At 37.4% G+C, this 13,866-nt stretch overlaps 2 protein-coding genes and 1 long non-coding RNA gene across 4 annotated transcripts in view; 1 reads left to right on the top strand and 2 right to left on the bottom strand.

The window, feature by feature from the left end:
- Positions 1 to 2,393: 2,393 nt before the first annotated feature.
- Positions 2,394 to 8,794, bottom strand: sar1aa (secretion associated, Ras related GTPase 1Aa). Of its 2 annotated transcripts, none has more exons than XM_051915366.1 (7): positions 8,627 to 8,794; positions 8,086 to 8,155; positions 6,950 to 7,069; positions 6,787 to 6,852; positions 5,697 to 5,800; positions 4,890 to 5,021; positions 2,394 to 3,451 (listed from the first exon to the last, which is right to left on the bottom strand). In XM_051915366.1, the coding sequence occupies exons 2-7, from the start codon at positions 8,141 to 8,143 to the stop codon at positions 3,335 to 3,337; spliced, it is 597 nt and encodes a 198-aa protein (XP_051771326.1). In that variant the 5' UTR covers positions 8,144 to 8,155; positions 8,627 to 8,794; the 3' UTR covers positions 2,394 to 3,334. The 2 variants fall into 2 exon arrangements, with proteins under 2 accessions (XP_051771326.1, XP_051771325.1); XM_051915365.1 differs by having other exon boundaries at positions 8,544 to 8,783.
- Positions 8,795 to 9,651: 857 nt separating this feature from the next.
- The window catches only part of ppa1a (inorganic pyrophosphatase 1a), a 20,090-nt gene continuing 15,875 nt past the window's right edge, over positions 9,652 to 13,866 (bottom strand). The window contains exons 9-11 of the mRNA XM_051915364.1: positions 11,805 to 11,874; positions 10,584 to 10,623; positions 9,652 to 9,996 (exon numbers count right to left, since the gene is read on the bottom strand). Of these exons, the coding sequence (XP_051771324.1) occupies positions 9,965 to 9,996; positions 10,584 to 10,623; positions 11,805 to 11,874 (142 nt within the window). The 3' untranslated portion in view covers positions 9,652 to 9,964. The remainder of the gene's footprint in view (positions 9,997 to 10,583; positions 10,624 to 11,804; positions 11,875 to 13,866) is intronic.
- The window catches only part of LOC127524054 (uncharacterized), a 7,287-nt gene continuing 3,795 nt past the window's right edge, over positions 10,375 to 13,866 (top strand). Inside the window, exons 1-3 of the long non-coding RNA XR_007932991.1 lie at positions 10,375 to 10,636; positions 11,478 to 11,524; positions 13,647 to 13,755. This is a non-coding gene — a long non-coding RNA (uncharacterized LOC127524054). The remainder of the gene's footprint in view (positions 10,637 to 11,477; positions 11,525 to 13,646; positions 13,756 to 13,866) is intronic.

The raw sequence follows: 13,866 nt of genomic DNA, 5'->3' as shown, positions 1-13,866 counted from the left end.
GCCTTTACGTTCATGCATTTGGCAGACGCTTTTATCCAAAGCAGCTTGCATTATTTTAATACATGCATCCAGATATTGTACATTTTCTATTCATGCATTCCCTGGGAATCGACCTCATGACCTTTGTGTTGCTAGCATCATACTTTAAAGTTCAGCTACAGTACGGTAGTATGCCATTACAAACATGACACACTATACAAAATGCACTATGTACATTTTATAAGGTTATCACCCAGCATCAGTCTGATGCCCCTCCCCCTCCGCTACGTAATTAAAGCTACGACAGTTGAATGCCTGAAGTGTCCAACAAGCCATATTCAGTTAATTAAATGCAGGTATTTAAAGTCGCCATGAAATCAAAATGGAAGTTTTTGGCTTTTAGTATGGATATGTTAGCTTTAAGATTATCTATAAGCTAGTGTGTTACAAAACAATGACAAAATTGCATTCAAAACAATGCAAGTCTTGTTACTTCCGCCAATATGGATCAACAGTTTTGATGACATCACCCTGCACTTCCGCTTCTCATCAGATTTTCTGACCAATCATCCAGTTCTGGGAAGCGGAAGTCGTAGTTGGGTAAAATTCTATGGCGGTGAATGAGAGAATACATTAAATATATTTTTGTGTCCCCATTTTCTCACATAGAAAAAGAAAAACTCAACAACAGTGTTTTCACAACTTTCAAAAAGAGGGAAAAAATAGAGAGATTGATAATGGAAGTCAGAAGAGAGAAATTTACCGTCACTCCCACAGCCGCTGTATTATTAGAAACACCCAATGTTAACTCGTTTTTTTTTTTTTTTTTTTTTAATTTGATGAAAAGGTAATACAATACTAAGTATAGTGTTATAAATGTACATACATTTAAAAAAAAATGAAAATATAAAAAACTGCAAGATTTACGATGATGGTGACCGTTAAATCGCGCCATCACAATCCGTGAAAAGGGTGCATGGTTATTTTTGTAACCTAAAGAGAACTTTCCCTGCAGGTTATTTTTTAGGTTTTATTTTTATAACCCAAAGAGAACCTTCCCAGAACGTTCCCTGTAGGTTATTTATTTATTTTTTATATTATTATTCTTTATTGCGCGCCTCAGGTCTGCGCGCGTTTTACGCGCGTAATTTAAAAATTAACGGTCATTTCGTTTTACTGACTGACTAACATTCGTTTATCGATCTCTTTACGTGAATTGGGACGCACCTAGTCATTGAATCGTCAGGGTGGAGAGGGAAAATTGTTGGCAGAAGGGACCAGAAGTCTTTCAGCATATTGCAGAGGTGATGCAAGTGTTTCAAACACTCATACATTCACATTTGTGCACATTTTGCATTTATAGCATGTAGATACACTACGGTTTAACCATTGTAAACTGTGTTTTATTGACAGCCTGAGGCTTAAACACACATTTATAGCCAATGTGAATGAACATGCACTATTTATTCTGAAGACAACAACTGGTGTTTGGCACGATACTGCTTGTTTCTGCTTACAGTCACCAGATTTGATAATAAAACTGTCTCTGAATAATCTGTGTGAACTGTGACATCTGGAGATCACTGCTGCCTCCTGGTGTTTTGCTAGTGGAACTAAACATGGCTGATGTTACAGGAAATGTTTTAGCCAATAATGAGAATTCTGCAATTTACTCGTGTGGTTTTAAACCCATATGACTTTATTTCTTCAAAAGACATCCTGAAAAATCCCTACGATTCATAGTGACCACGTCTGTCAAGCTCCAAAAAGCACCATAAATTATCATAGTAGTGCATTTTAATTGTTTGCCATAACTGCAAGTTTACTGAAATCTAGCTTTCAAATCTCGTTTGTGTTGATGTACATGAGTCATATAAACTGCTGTTATGATGCTTTTATCGTACTTGTAGAAAATCCACAGGTTTATCTCCTGTGACCGTTTCAAAGTTCATCACTTAAAAGGGGCTATATGTAGAATTATTAGCGATACCGGTGGCCGTTAAATGAACTACAGCCAGCAACTTGTTGCTCGTGCACGCACTCGTTAGGTACAAAAGACTAAACGTGATTCAAGGCCGCGATATACTCACATTGAAGTTCGTCGTTCTTCGCTTAGAAGTAAAAATAAATACCTTTGCAGCGATACTTTTAACAAGATAGGTTATCTGGAGCGCGTGTTAACGTCACATCCTTTTGATTTTCCCGGCAAAAACGTCCCGATTCCTTCACATAAAAATCAGTCTACAGGCTTTCAGAGATAACCTAGGAAGTCAAGGAAGGTCTCGATTTTTTAAGTTTCGTTACAACTAGCAAGTTGAAAGATTTATTGCATGAATGATTAAGTTTCCCACCTTTTTTGGGAAATATTTGAACACTTCGTTGTATGATCATCATGCATTTTAATTTGTAGTGGTGATTTATTTATTTATTTTTTACTCTGAGACAGGTCAGGTCATTTTCATCGTACTGAAAAAATCACCTTGTTTGTGTTTCACAGAAGAAAGTAAGTCCGGTACAGGTTTGGACAGCATGAGGGTGAGTAAATGACAGATTTGTTTCATGCTAAAGATACTGAGTGAATTATCAGTTTCAGAGGTTTGAGGATTACTAACAATCTGCAATTAAAAATCAAGATCTTAAATGACTGCAGAAACATTCTTCAAAATATTAATAGTTTATAGATGTTTACAGTCTGTTAGGATGGATTCCTGTACACTCAAGTCAAGGCTATGAACAATAAAAACACATTTATACTCCATTATACAATATTTACAAATTTGCAAAAAAAAAAATTATCACGTGTCTCTGCCGTAGGCGTTCTCCTATCAGACCTTCATCTGATGATCAACAAACACCAACGGCATCTGATGACATACACTATATGAACATTATCTACACAAACACTGTACAGTAGAATATATTACAACATACTATACATCTCAAACCACAGATCAGCTTTTTACAACATCTATAGATGAGAGTACGCTAAATAATACTACAACACTCAAGTGTATCAGTGCGACTCGAAATTTTAAAACTTAAGCAAAAGCGTCAGGAACTGAAATATCACGTGCTTGTACTTTGATCATTGTTTAAAAACGAATGGCTTGATTCCACTTTGCATCCACATTCGCAGGCTTTAATAAAGTGACAGCATGTTCTTCTGCATTTAAAGCTGCAGTGTGTAAACTGCAGAAATGACACCCTCCATCTTTAACATGCAGAATTGAGACTAAAACGACAGAACCAATCAGTAATATCCACTAAAACACAATAAAATCATCAAATCTCTTATTGCTGATAATCACAGAGCAGGACTAAGATCAGGACAGAACGGATGTAATGGTGTCTGAAATCAGTCGATGTACTGCGAGAGCCATCGGAAACCTTCCCCGTAGCCCTGCTTCTTCAAAACGCTGCACATGAAAACCTCCAGTGGTCGCACGCTCAGCTCCTTCAGCGACACGCTGCCCTGTAAACACAGCATGCAACATGTGAAGCTACATTACTAAGGCTGGGCATTGACACAAATTGCATAGTTCGATTCAATTTGGACTCATAAGCAGATTCAATATTGATTCAGGGGTTGGACAAAATAATGTAAACACTCATTATTATAGGAGTTAATATCATTTGAGTAGCTACTGTTCCAAAAAAACAGCCCCAACTCTGACCAGGTGTATCTCTGGAAGGAAGCAAAGTTCCACCTTGGACTGGGCCTAACTCCAGAGCCAAGCCCACTCAGAAAACACTGCTAAAATGTGAAATAGATGGTGTTATGATCATAAAACCTGGACATGATCAGTGTTAGGGGTAACGGATTACAAGTAACTTGAGTTATGTAATCAGATTACCAGTTACTTGAAAAAGTAACGCATTACAAGTTACGTAATCAGATTACTTTTTTAAGTAACTCGTAAAGTAACACATTACAAGTTACGTAATCAGATTACTTTTTCAAATAACTAGTAAAGTAACGCATTACAAGTTACGTAATCAGATTACTTTTTTAAGTAACTAGTAAAATAATGCATTACAAGTTACGTAATCAGATTACTTTTTCAAGTAACTAGTAAAGTAACACAATACAAGTAACTTGAATTAAGTAATCAGATTACTTTTTCAAGTAACCAGTAAAGTAACATTACTTTTTCAAGTTACAATAAAATATCGAAGTTACACTTTTTCAAATAACTAACGCAAGTTACTTTGTTTTCACATTTATTGACTGACAGCTCTCTTGTCCCCAAGTTGAGAGAAATAAAGTTGTTGTGTGCGCTGTGTAAACATGATGGTTATTGTAGTTCTAGACTAAATGTGAACATGCATTTACTCATCTCACGTGCACGAAAACATTCAGTATTCCTCAACAGTGAAATTAAATTTTAGAATTTTACGCAAACCTGTAATAACTAAATTACACAAATATACTTTATGTATTTAATCTCACTTGATTAACCAATGTCTTTGCTGCTGACCAGGGTTGCCAGGTTTTAACAAAACCCGCCCAATTGCTACTCAAAACTAGCCCAATCGCATTTCAGAGGGTCCCCCGGTAAAATTTGCATTCTGGGGGGTAAAAATCGATGTTTTTGGCGGGGTTCCCCTGTTAAAATTCAAATTCCATGGGCTGAATATCATGTTATTTGGGGTCGCTTATTAGAAATAAGAGTGTTGAACTTCCTTCTCCTGTATCCTATTCTTCTTTAATCCATTCTTGGAGAGAAGAGAGTGAGGCAGTTTCCCTCCTTCAACATCTCTGAAGCGCCTGGCAGAGATTGATACTTGGTTTTTAAGAGCTGATACCGGTTCATCAAAATGAGAATCAAATCAAGAAATCAATATTTTCAACCCAGCCCTACATGTTACCTTACATTAGTGTTATTTGTCCGTGATTGCTTGGCACTGACCTTCCCAGTGGTCTGTCCTTCCAGAGCGAAAACCTCTCGTAGTCTCATCTCACTCACGGCCTCGGGTCGGTCGATCTTATTGCCCAACACCAGCACCGGCACACTGGAGATCGTCTCATCCGACAGCAGAGCCTGAAAATACAGAGATTCACCTCAAAAAACGCAGTTACTGAGAGGCATGTCTGTAAAGACATGTAGTAAAGACTAGTGCAGTTAAGTTTGTTTTATATTTGACATTCACAAAACGCCCATTATATGCTCAGTTTCTATAAGTTTTCTTTGCATGGCACAAAGCGGAATTTTAACTCTTTCCCTGCCAATATTCTCCCTGCAATGAATATCTGAACATGCAATATATAAAAAGAAAGAAAGAGAAAATCATGTTTTCTCAATCAATCAATGCTTTTATCGCTTGTTTCTGCTCTTTTTTGCCTGTGTTTTGATCCGGAGATTCTCTACTCTTTCAGAAGTTGCATAATAGCGCCCTCTACCGTAAAACAGTGAAAACAAGGAAAGCCGGAAAATTCCGTCAGTGGTGGAGAAAGAGATAGAAGTGAAACCAACAGTATGTTGAAACACTTATTCCTTATTATATAGCACAAGGCTTGTTTTGAAGAGTGTACCTTCAGTCATTTTCAATTGTTTAACTGATATATGAATTTGATATGAAAAAGTGCAATGCAAAGAAAATCTATTCATGCGTTTCCAAGTTGGTTTGGCTTGAATATGTGATAGAAGCGGAGAATGTAATGGGCATTTAGCGAACGTCAAATTTAAAACTAACTTAACCACACCGCAAAGACTTACGTCAAGTTCCACCTTAGATTCTGCGAGACGCTCGTGATCGGCACAATCCACGAGGAAGACCACGGCGTTGACGGCAGGAAGGTAGTTCCTCCACACTCGCCGTGCTGGAGATGAAGAGTGAGCGCAGCGGTCAAGCTCCAGAATTCACATTTGGTGCGTTCAAGTCATGTCGGAAAGATTTTCTTTCGTAACTGTCATTGTAAACACTACTTCCCACCTCGTAAATACAATCTTCTCAGAAGGACTTGAACGCACTAAAGAGCACTGCAATGATGACATATTTTTGTAGGCAAACCCGGAAGTTAGAATCAAACTGGTTCCCTCAATAAAAACCCAATATGATTTTAAGGGGTTCAAGCATGTAGCGCTGAAACCCTATTCTTAAAATTTCCAAGGATCAGCATTCTGCCCTAAAATGGATCAGGCAGACCAAACCATAAGTCATTGAGACATGAAACTTTGAGAGCTGGTAGTACTCACACCATCTACAACGTCACCAAGGCTCGCCCCAATCGACCTGATGGGGGCGCTACAGCGGTCAAAAGTACAAAATGGCTCATAACTCTTCAACCGTTAGTCCTAGGTTTTTGGCCCGATCAGAACCAAACCAGTGCAGTGAGATTCTCTGGAGTCTGATTGTCAATAATTATCAAAAAAAAAAAGATGAAATTTCAATTCATGGTCTCTAAAGGCCGCCAAAACGCTCTGAGTGGGCGGAGCCACTTTTACTAATATGACTATAACTCATAGATGGAATGAGATATTTTCACCAAATTTGGCACACCTATGTAAGAGCTCATTCTGTGGTTGCATGGAAAAAGGACACAGAAATATCTCCAGAAATAAGCTAAACTTAAAAGCAAAACTACACCACGATCACTTTCAGTCTTTATTAAAAAAATAACTTTATTTACAAATATTATTCTCCAACGCGCGTTCACAAGAGCATCACAACGTATGCGTGTTGTGTTGATGCGAGAGCAGACGTTGTTACATGAACGTGCGTCTGAGTTTAATATTTTTAATCTTCTCCTTTGTGTTAATTGAATTAAAACAAATGATCAGATTGATATTGATTTATAGTTCTGACCTTGTACATGACCACCCAGATCGAACGTAGTGAACGTCATTCCTGCGATGGTCAGCTCCTCTGACGCTGACATAAAACACAAACAGGATCAGGTCATCAACCGTGAGCAATGCCTGATGGGAATTATTAATTTCACAGTTCTATTGTAGTGATTGTGTCTTACTGGGGTGTAATGTGGGCACATGTTGTCCTAATCTGTCGTCTTTGAGCATGTGCAGTAGAGTCGTTTTTCCAGCATTGTCCAGCCCGAGAAAAACCAGCTTCCCAGACTTCTTATACAAACCTGCAAAAAAACAAAGACTACGTTAACATATATCAAACTATACATATATCAACTTTACTGCTCATTTAAATATTACTGCCAAAAACGCATGCAGGCAGGAGTTAAAGGTTTAGTTCACTTAAGAATTCAAATTTCCTGATAATTTACTCACCCCCATGTCATCCAAGATGTTTATGTCTTTCTTTCTTCAGTGGAAAAGAAATTAAGGTTTTTAAGGAAAACATTCCAGGATTTTTCTCCATATAGTGGACTTCACTGGGGTTCAACGGGTTCAAATGTCAGTTTCAGTGCAGCTTCAAAGAGCTCTACATGATCCCAGACGAGGAATAACAGTCTTATCTAGAGAAACCATCGGCCATTTTCTAAACAAAAATAAAAATTGTATACTTTTTAACCACAAATGCTCGTCTTGCACTGCTCTGTGATTCGCCACGCATTACGTAATCACGTTGGAAAGGTCACGCGTGACGTAGGCGGAAGTACCGCTTCAAAATCGTCCGACATCTTTGTTTTACCTTTTTTTTGTAAAGGGCGTTTGTCTTAGTCTTTGTGCGTTCGCTTTGTAAACACTGGATCGGTACTTCCGTGTGACCTTTCCAACATGATTACGTAATGCGTGGCGCATCACAGAGCAGTGCAAGATGAGTATTTGTGGTTAAAAAGTGTATAATTTTTATTATTTTTAGAAAATGGCTGATGGTTTCTCTAGATAAGACTCTTATTCCTCGTCTGGGATCATGTAGAGCTCTTTGAAGCTGCACTGAAACTGACATTTGAACCCCAGTGAAGTCCACTATATGGAGAAAAATCCTGGAATGTTTTCCTCAAAAAACATAATTTCTTTTCGACTGAAGAAAGAAAGACAAACAACTTGGATGACATTAATTGGGGTGAGTAAATTATCAGGAAATTTCAAATCTGAAGTGAAATAATCATTTAAATAGTCATGTGACCGATATCTAGATGAGCAGAAGAGACTAAAGAGACAAACTCAGGCGTTTATAATCTAAACTCACCTAAAAACTGCAGCACTCCACTAAACCCTCTGTAGATCCAGTCAAATATAAATGACATTGCAGATGTTTCCTATCCAAATAAAAAAAACAAACACAGAAAATATTACTAAAATGTTAAGAACATGGGAATACTATGGTACGTTGTTACCTTTTGTACCATGTTTTTGACATTTAGGGCACCAACAAAAATGTACCATAATAATATTAGCATGTTTTTCCACATTTATCACCGTGCATGTAAATACCGTGGTAAAGAAATTCAGTACCATAACATCTTTACTGTACTCTGTAGTGTAAACTACATGCAGTAGATCAGCTGTCAGTGATGTATATACACGTAAATCATTTGATTCACCTGATTTTAATCATGTAACACTCATGACAGCATGAGCAGGCTAAACACACACACATCAGATGAGTGACAGAAAGTCATCAGGTGTAAGATCACACACACACACCGTTAATCCCGGGCCTGAATAAAGCCTCATCCGGCTCCAGCACAACTCTCACTCTGCTTCTGTGTGTTTTTATCATCTCTCACCGTTTATCAGACGCGTGTCACGGCCTCGATGTGTCGGCGATGAATCCTCCGGTTTATGATGCGATTATATTAAAGCGCGCGTGCCGTGGAGCGTCTCTAGTAACCCGCAGAATCTCTCACATGAGCGCGCACGCCAACCTGACACCACTTCCGCCTTGACGCACATCATCATCGATGCGCGATCTCATTGGTTAGAGCAAGTGGGGTCCGAAATATTTAGAGAAAAACAGTATATATATATATATATATATATATATATATATATATATATATATATATATATATAAAGTGAAGTTATTTAAAATTTAGTCACGTTAATGGGTTTCAATCGCCAATGCAGGTCTGTTGCACATACAATTACTGACCACTAGATGCCACTATTTACACATCGATTCCAACACCTTATTACTTACTCTGCTCAGTCTACTCAACATATTTTTAAATGTTGTATTAAAGAAGTGTAATAAATGGGTGATTCTTCATTTAGGGGCAATTTACTTGAATTCTTATTCAGTCTACATATCAAATGTTAAAACATTAATCACATATTCTGTAATAAAGCTCTCGTTTCTGGCTTAATCAATCTTTAAGTGGATTTTAATTTTGTGTGATAGTAATGACAGGGCCCAAAATTAAATTTTCAGCACTTGCTTAGGAGAAGTAATTAAAGGGACGCGATAAAAAAAGTTTAAAGCTATTATATAATTCTTTAAAATTAGAATGAGTTTTTTTTTTTTCTGAGCAGAACAGGAAATTTCCCTTAATTGCAGGAGGATCTTCTTTATGTATCATTGACACCATCCTGTAATGACAATGAAATTTTCCCATAAACAGCAGTTCACACCTGCTTGACATTTGGAGTAACAGATGCTGCTACATTGATGATGGTTGCCATGGTGATGGTGCATGAAGTCAAGAATAACATCATCATGTTAGCAACAATTACCTGTAGAATCAGGTGTTGCCATGCAATTATAAAATTAATCTAATATGCTACAATTAGATGTTCCTTTAACATACAAATGACCATATATTAATAGATGAATCATATAAATATGTATTTCAGTAAAATAGTTTATTTGGATTGTAATGACCACCAGAGATGTTTGTAAAGTCACTTTGTTTAATTCGGATTCACAGTTTGCATGTTCATACAGACTTTCTAACATCCAAGCTTTTCTCAGGCCTCTACAACTTTATTAATCAAACTATACAGTGTTTATCTATAACTAATACAATATACTGCAGAAATATGACAGTCGTGATTGATGGATTCGTCTGTGGTGTAATAAAACTGTTTTCCGGCCATTTATTGTTCCTTTCACCGCTGATGATCTTCTATGTTTGTTTGTAATAGAACCATTTATCAGCTGGAAAGAGAAAAAAAAATGATTTAATTATTTATTATTATTATTTTTAAATAAAATAAAAATGATTGAATCAAAGTCCCTTTAAGACAAGTCATTTCACTCGGCGGCCATCTTTGAAACGCATCTCTTTGAATGGGGAAACATCAAATTCCCCAAAGCTGTTCGACAAGCTTTCGATTAAATTTCATATTTGAAATCACCACAACAGCTGTCTCATACATTCTGTTTCTAAATGGTCGAATCATGACAAAAAAACGGCATTTTTCAGGCTTAAGGATTAAGGTAAGTGCCGGTCGTGCGCGTCTGGCTGTTTATAGGAACCGGAGCGTCTAACGGCCGCTGCGGTGACGCAATGACTTTACCAATCGGCGATTGGCTCTTATTTAGAAGGCGGGACTTAGTCCGCCATATTACGAGTGCACCGTCTTTCATTGTCTAATAATTCAACGGCCCGTCGTCAATTATTCCTTATATAATTACTTATTTTACCGTTTACTATCATCTGTTGTTCAGAAAAAAAATTAAGTAGGTGCTCAAATCCCAAGTTTGCGATCGGAGATCGTCAGGCTGAAGGACGGATCACTCACCTGAGCTGGGAACCGGATCTGCGTCACCGTGAGGACGAGCCTGAGAACACAAGGTAGATCCTTACAGGAATAATTCAACACAAATGACAATAGAGTGATGCAGGGATGACGTCAAATCCCGCCACTGGTTCCCTCAAGATTTTCTTGTGGGTTTTATAATGGGGTTTTGCGATTTGTGAGTAAAACAAGGTCTGTGGTAAATATAACTTGTCAATACTTTTAATGTTTGTTGTACAACGTAAACTACTCACGCGAATTTTAAGCTATGTTAAAAAAATTTTTTCTGGTAGCTAAGTAACTATAAGAATATTCATGTATGTAAGTAATTTACGGAGCCCCACACATGACATGCAAGAAAAAAAATTAAATCGCACAATTTACTAATTCGTTCCCTCAAATCATGCGCACGACTTACTAAAATGTGCGCATGATTTATAAATCGAGGGAACGAAATAGTAAATCGTGCGCACATTTTAATAAATCGAAGGAACGAATTAGTAAATCGTGCGCAAGATTTAGCCTACTATTTTTTTACCTGCATGTCATGTCAGGGGCTTCGTAGTAATTTATGTTGTAGAACAAAACGTTCAAGTATCGTCAACTTATGTTTAACCACAGACCTTATTTTAATAATAAATTTAAAAACCTGTAGGAAAACCTCGAGGGAATCACTGGCGGGTTATAAAAATTATTTGGTTGGTAAAAATTAGGTTGATTTAGAAATATTAAATAGCTAATATTTTTGACTTGAATAAAACCAGATGTTAACTTGTTTTTCTTCAGGAATATATCGAGTGTTGTGTTCAACTTAAATTGAATCAGACTTTAATGGCACTTTAACAAATCTCTTATAATACTTTTCTGGTGCTTTTTTCTCATTTTGGCCGTTCACAGCTCCGGTTTCGACTTTATGCCAAACGTCTGTTCGAAACGACATGAGGGTGAGTAAATGACTGACGTTTAATTTTTGGGTGAAACTTTAATGGCTTTTTAAAAGTTTAATCAGACCACTGACAAGATGATTAAACTCTCACCGCATTATTCTTTTATATAATTTGCAATCGCACGATTATTAAATCCAAACAGACCCCTGGAATTGTTTGAAAAGAATGCAATCAGCGGTTCATTATGCTCAAAAGTTCCCCAAAGTCTCGATGGTTCAGCGAGATGGAATTATAATGCTCGGTATGTGTGACAGAAGAGTTGATAGAAAACACTCACTGAATCAACAATGACTTTGGCTTCGGTGCCGGAGCAGCAGAAGGGACTGTCGGAGACACAGGTGTTCATACTGCGGGACACATACATTTGAAACAGAAGCATAACATTGAAATATGGTCAAAGCAAAATGAGTCGGTGAAGGTGATGTGAACTAAACAAACCCAGACGATCAGCTTTTGAAATCTAATATCTGTTCTCAAATCCGCCAACACCTTCGGAAAGCTGGACAACACGATTTTCAATCACAGCATGACAACAAGGGCCGTCTTGCTGTCTAATGTCTGCATTATGATCTTTCTTTTTAGAAAGAATGCATGCCTGTATACTTCATAAAAGAAAAGCTATAATAGTGCCTTCCTTTTAGAGTAGAATTCACATTTCACATTCACATTTTGAGAAATCAACTTTTCCTTGAGCTTTTGATAAGAGGTCATCATACTATAAGAATATCCTGTAGTTTCAGAACTGAAAACGTCCTTGTTAGTCCAATAAAAGCTTTATTGACACCAGGCCCAGTGAACGATTTGTGAAGCTCCGCCTCCGCAGAAGAAATCCACGCCTACTTCATTATTGCAACATTAGCCCCGCCCACTGGTGTGTTAGTGAGATGAGGAGGAGAGAAGTGCGATACAGGACTAAAAATAACATTACCTTTTAAAGGATCCTAATGCTAGGAATATGGTTATTTACTTTTAACAATGTGAATGTCTCAGTTGAGCTTTATTTATTTGTATTCGGTACATTTCACTGTGGATTCTTTGGTAAATCAGTCACATTTGGGTATTATCAGACTTTTACGATATGGACTCGACAGTAATGCAACAACATGTAAGGAACTGTGTTAATTCTAATGCCTGATCTTATATGTAATGATTCATGTACAGTCAGATGTTCTTTGTCTATGTGTCGGTAAATCAAACCAGCGACTAAACGCTCAACTTCATGTTGTTTAAATTATATATAGAAAACAATCAAAGAACGCTCCCTTTACAATCGCTGGAGCTGTCAATCAAACAGCACGAGTTTATCAGTGACTGAGTTCTGGACTCGTGCCAAAACTCCCATTTTATTCAGTAAATTTCTTAGTTTGTGTTTGCGCTCTTAGTTACGATGAGAGCATTCGTTAGCGCGCAGAAATTGAGTTGCAATGACGAGATCACTGCTTTCATGTCTGTGATCGGCTACAATGTTCATCACTGCAACCTTTCATTCCATGATTAACGATTAGTTAACCTTGAGAGCTGTAATAGTAAAAACATGCTAAAAGTTTTCGAGAGAGTAATACTCAGCTAAAGATGTCAGCCAATCACAGCAGTGGGCGTTTACACTGAAGTCTCACAGCAGACACGCCCCTTGAAACAGAGCGTTCAAATCAGAGGGCTAAAATCAGGGTCGTAAAAATGCCTTTTATTTCTAAATTATGACAATTTTTGATGTAAAAAGCATACTAACATTATAAGTGCAGCCCAGGAAACATTATAAAACAATAAAACAACACAGGTCATGACCCCTTTAAAGGTTCTTTATGGAACCATCGCCAATAAGGAACCTTTGTTTTTTAAGAGTGTGTGTTTTGAATTCATGCTGCTGTGAGGAGTTTCATTTAAATTAATATCTAGTCATTTTCATTGTCTTTCTTTATTGCTACACTCATAAAATGAATTCATTACCCTTAATTTAAGTGTTTAGACAAAATTTTATTTCATTCAAATTAAATCAGTTTAGTTGTATTAGGTCAAATTAATTTAATATAGTATGTTTAACTTAACTTTATTACATTTATTTTACAGCCTGACAGTGCAGTTGAGCACTTTTAACACTGTTTTCTCTCCATATTGATAGTGTAACTATCAAACCTCCAGAATCCGCTCAGACATTCTTTGAAGAAGACGCGTTCCCCTGGTTTGATCACGTCTGGGTTATCGCGGCCACAGAGAACAATCACTATGAGGTACGTGTTCATTTGCCAACCAAAGAGCAGTGGCCACATTCACAACACGTACGGTCCTCTCTGTTTGAGCTCAGACGGACGGCCTCAGAGAATGTGAATGCAGACGGACCA

Source organism: Ctenopharyngodon idella, chromosome 12, assembly GCF_019924925.1.
Source record: "Ctenopharyngodon idella isolate HZGC_01 chromosome 12, HZGC01, whole genome shotgun sequence".
NCBI lineage: Eukaryota > Metazoa > Chordata > Actinopteri > Cypriniformes > Xenocyprididae > Ctenopharyngodon > Ctenopharyngodon idella.
Note: the sequence above shows the minus strand (reverse complement) of the source record. Positions and strands in the feature narration are given on the sequence as shown.

Coding starts and splice junctions, on each gene's coding strand:
- sar1aa (XM_051915365.1), bottom strand. CDS start 8,573: ATGAGGCTTTATTCAGGCCCGGGATTAACG. Junction 7,070..8,085: donor TGGAGTGCTGCAGTTTTTAG/GTGAGTTTAGAT, acceptor GTTTTTTTGCAG/GTTTGTATAAGAAGTCTGGG. Junction 6,853..6,949: donor TGTGCCCACATTACACCCCA/GTAAGACACAAT, acceptor GTTTTATGTCAG/CGTCAGAGGAGCTGACCATC.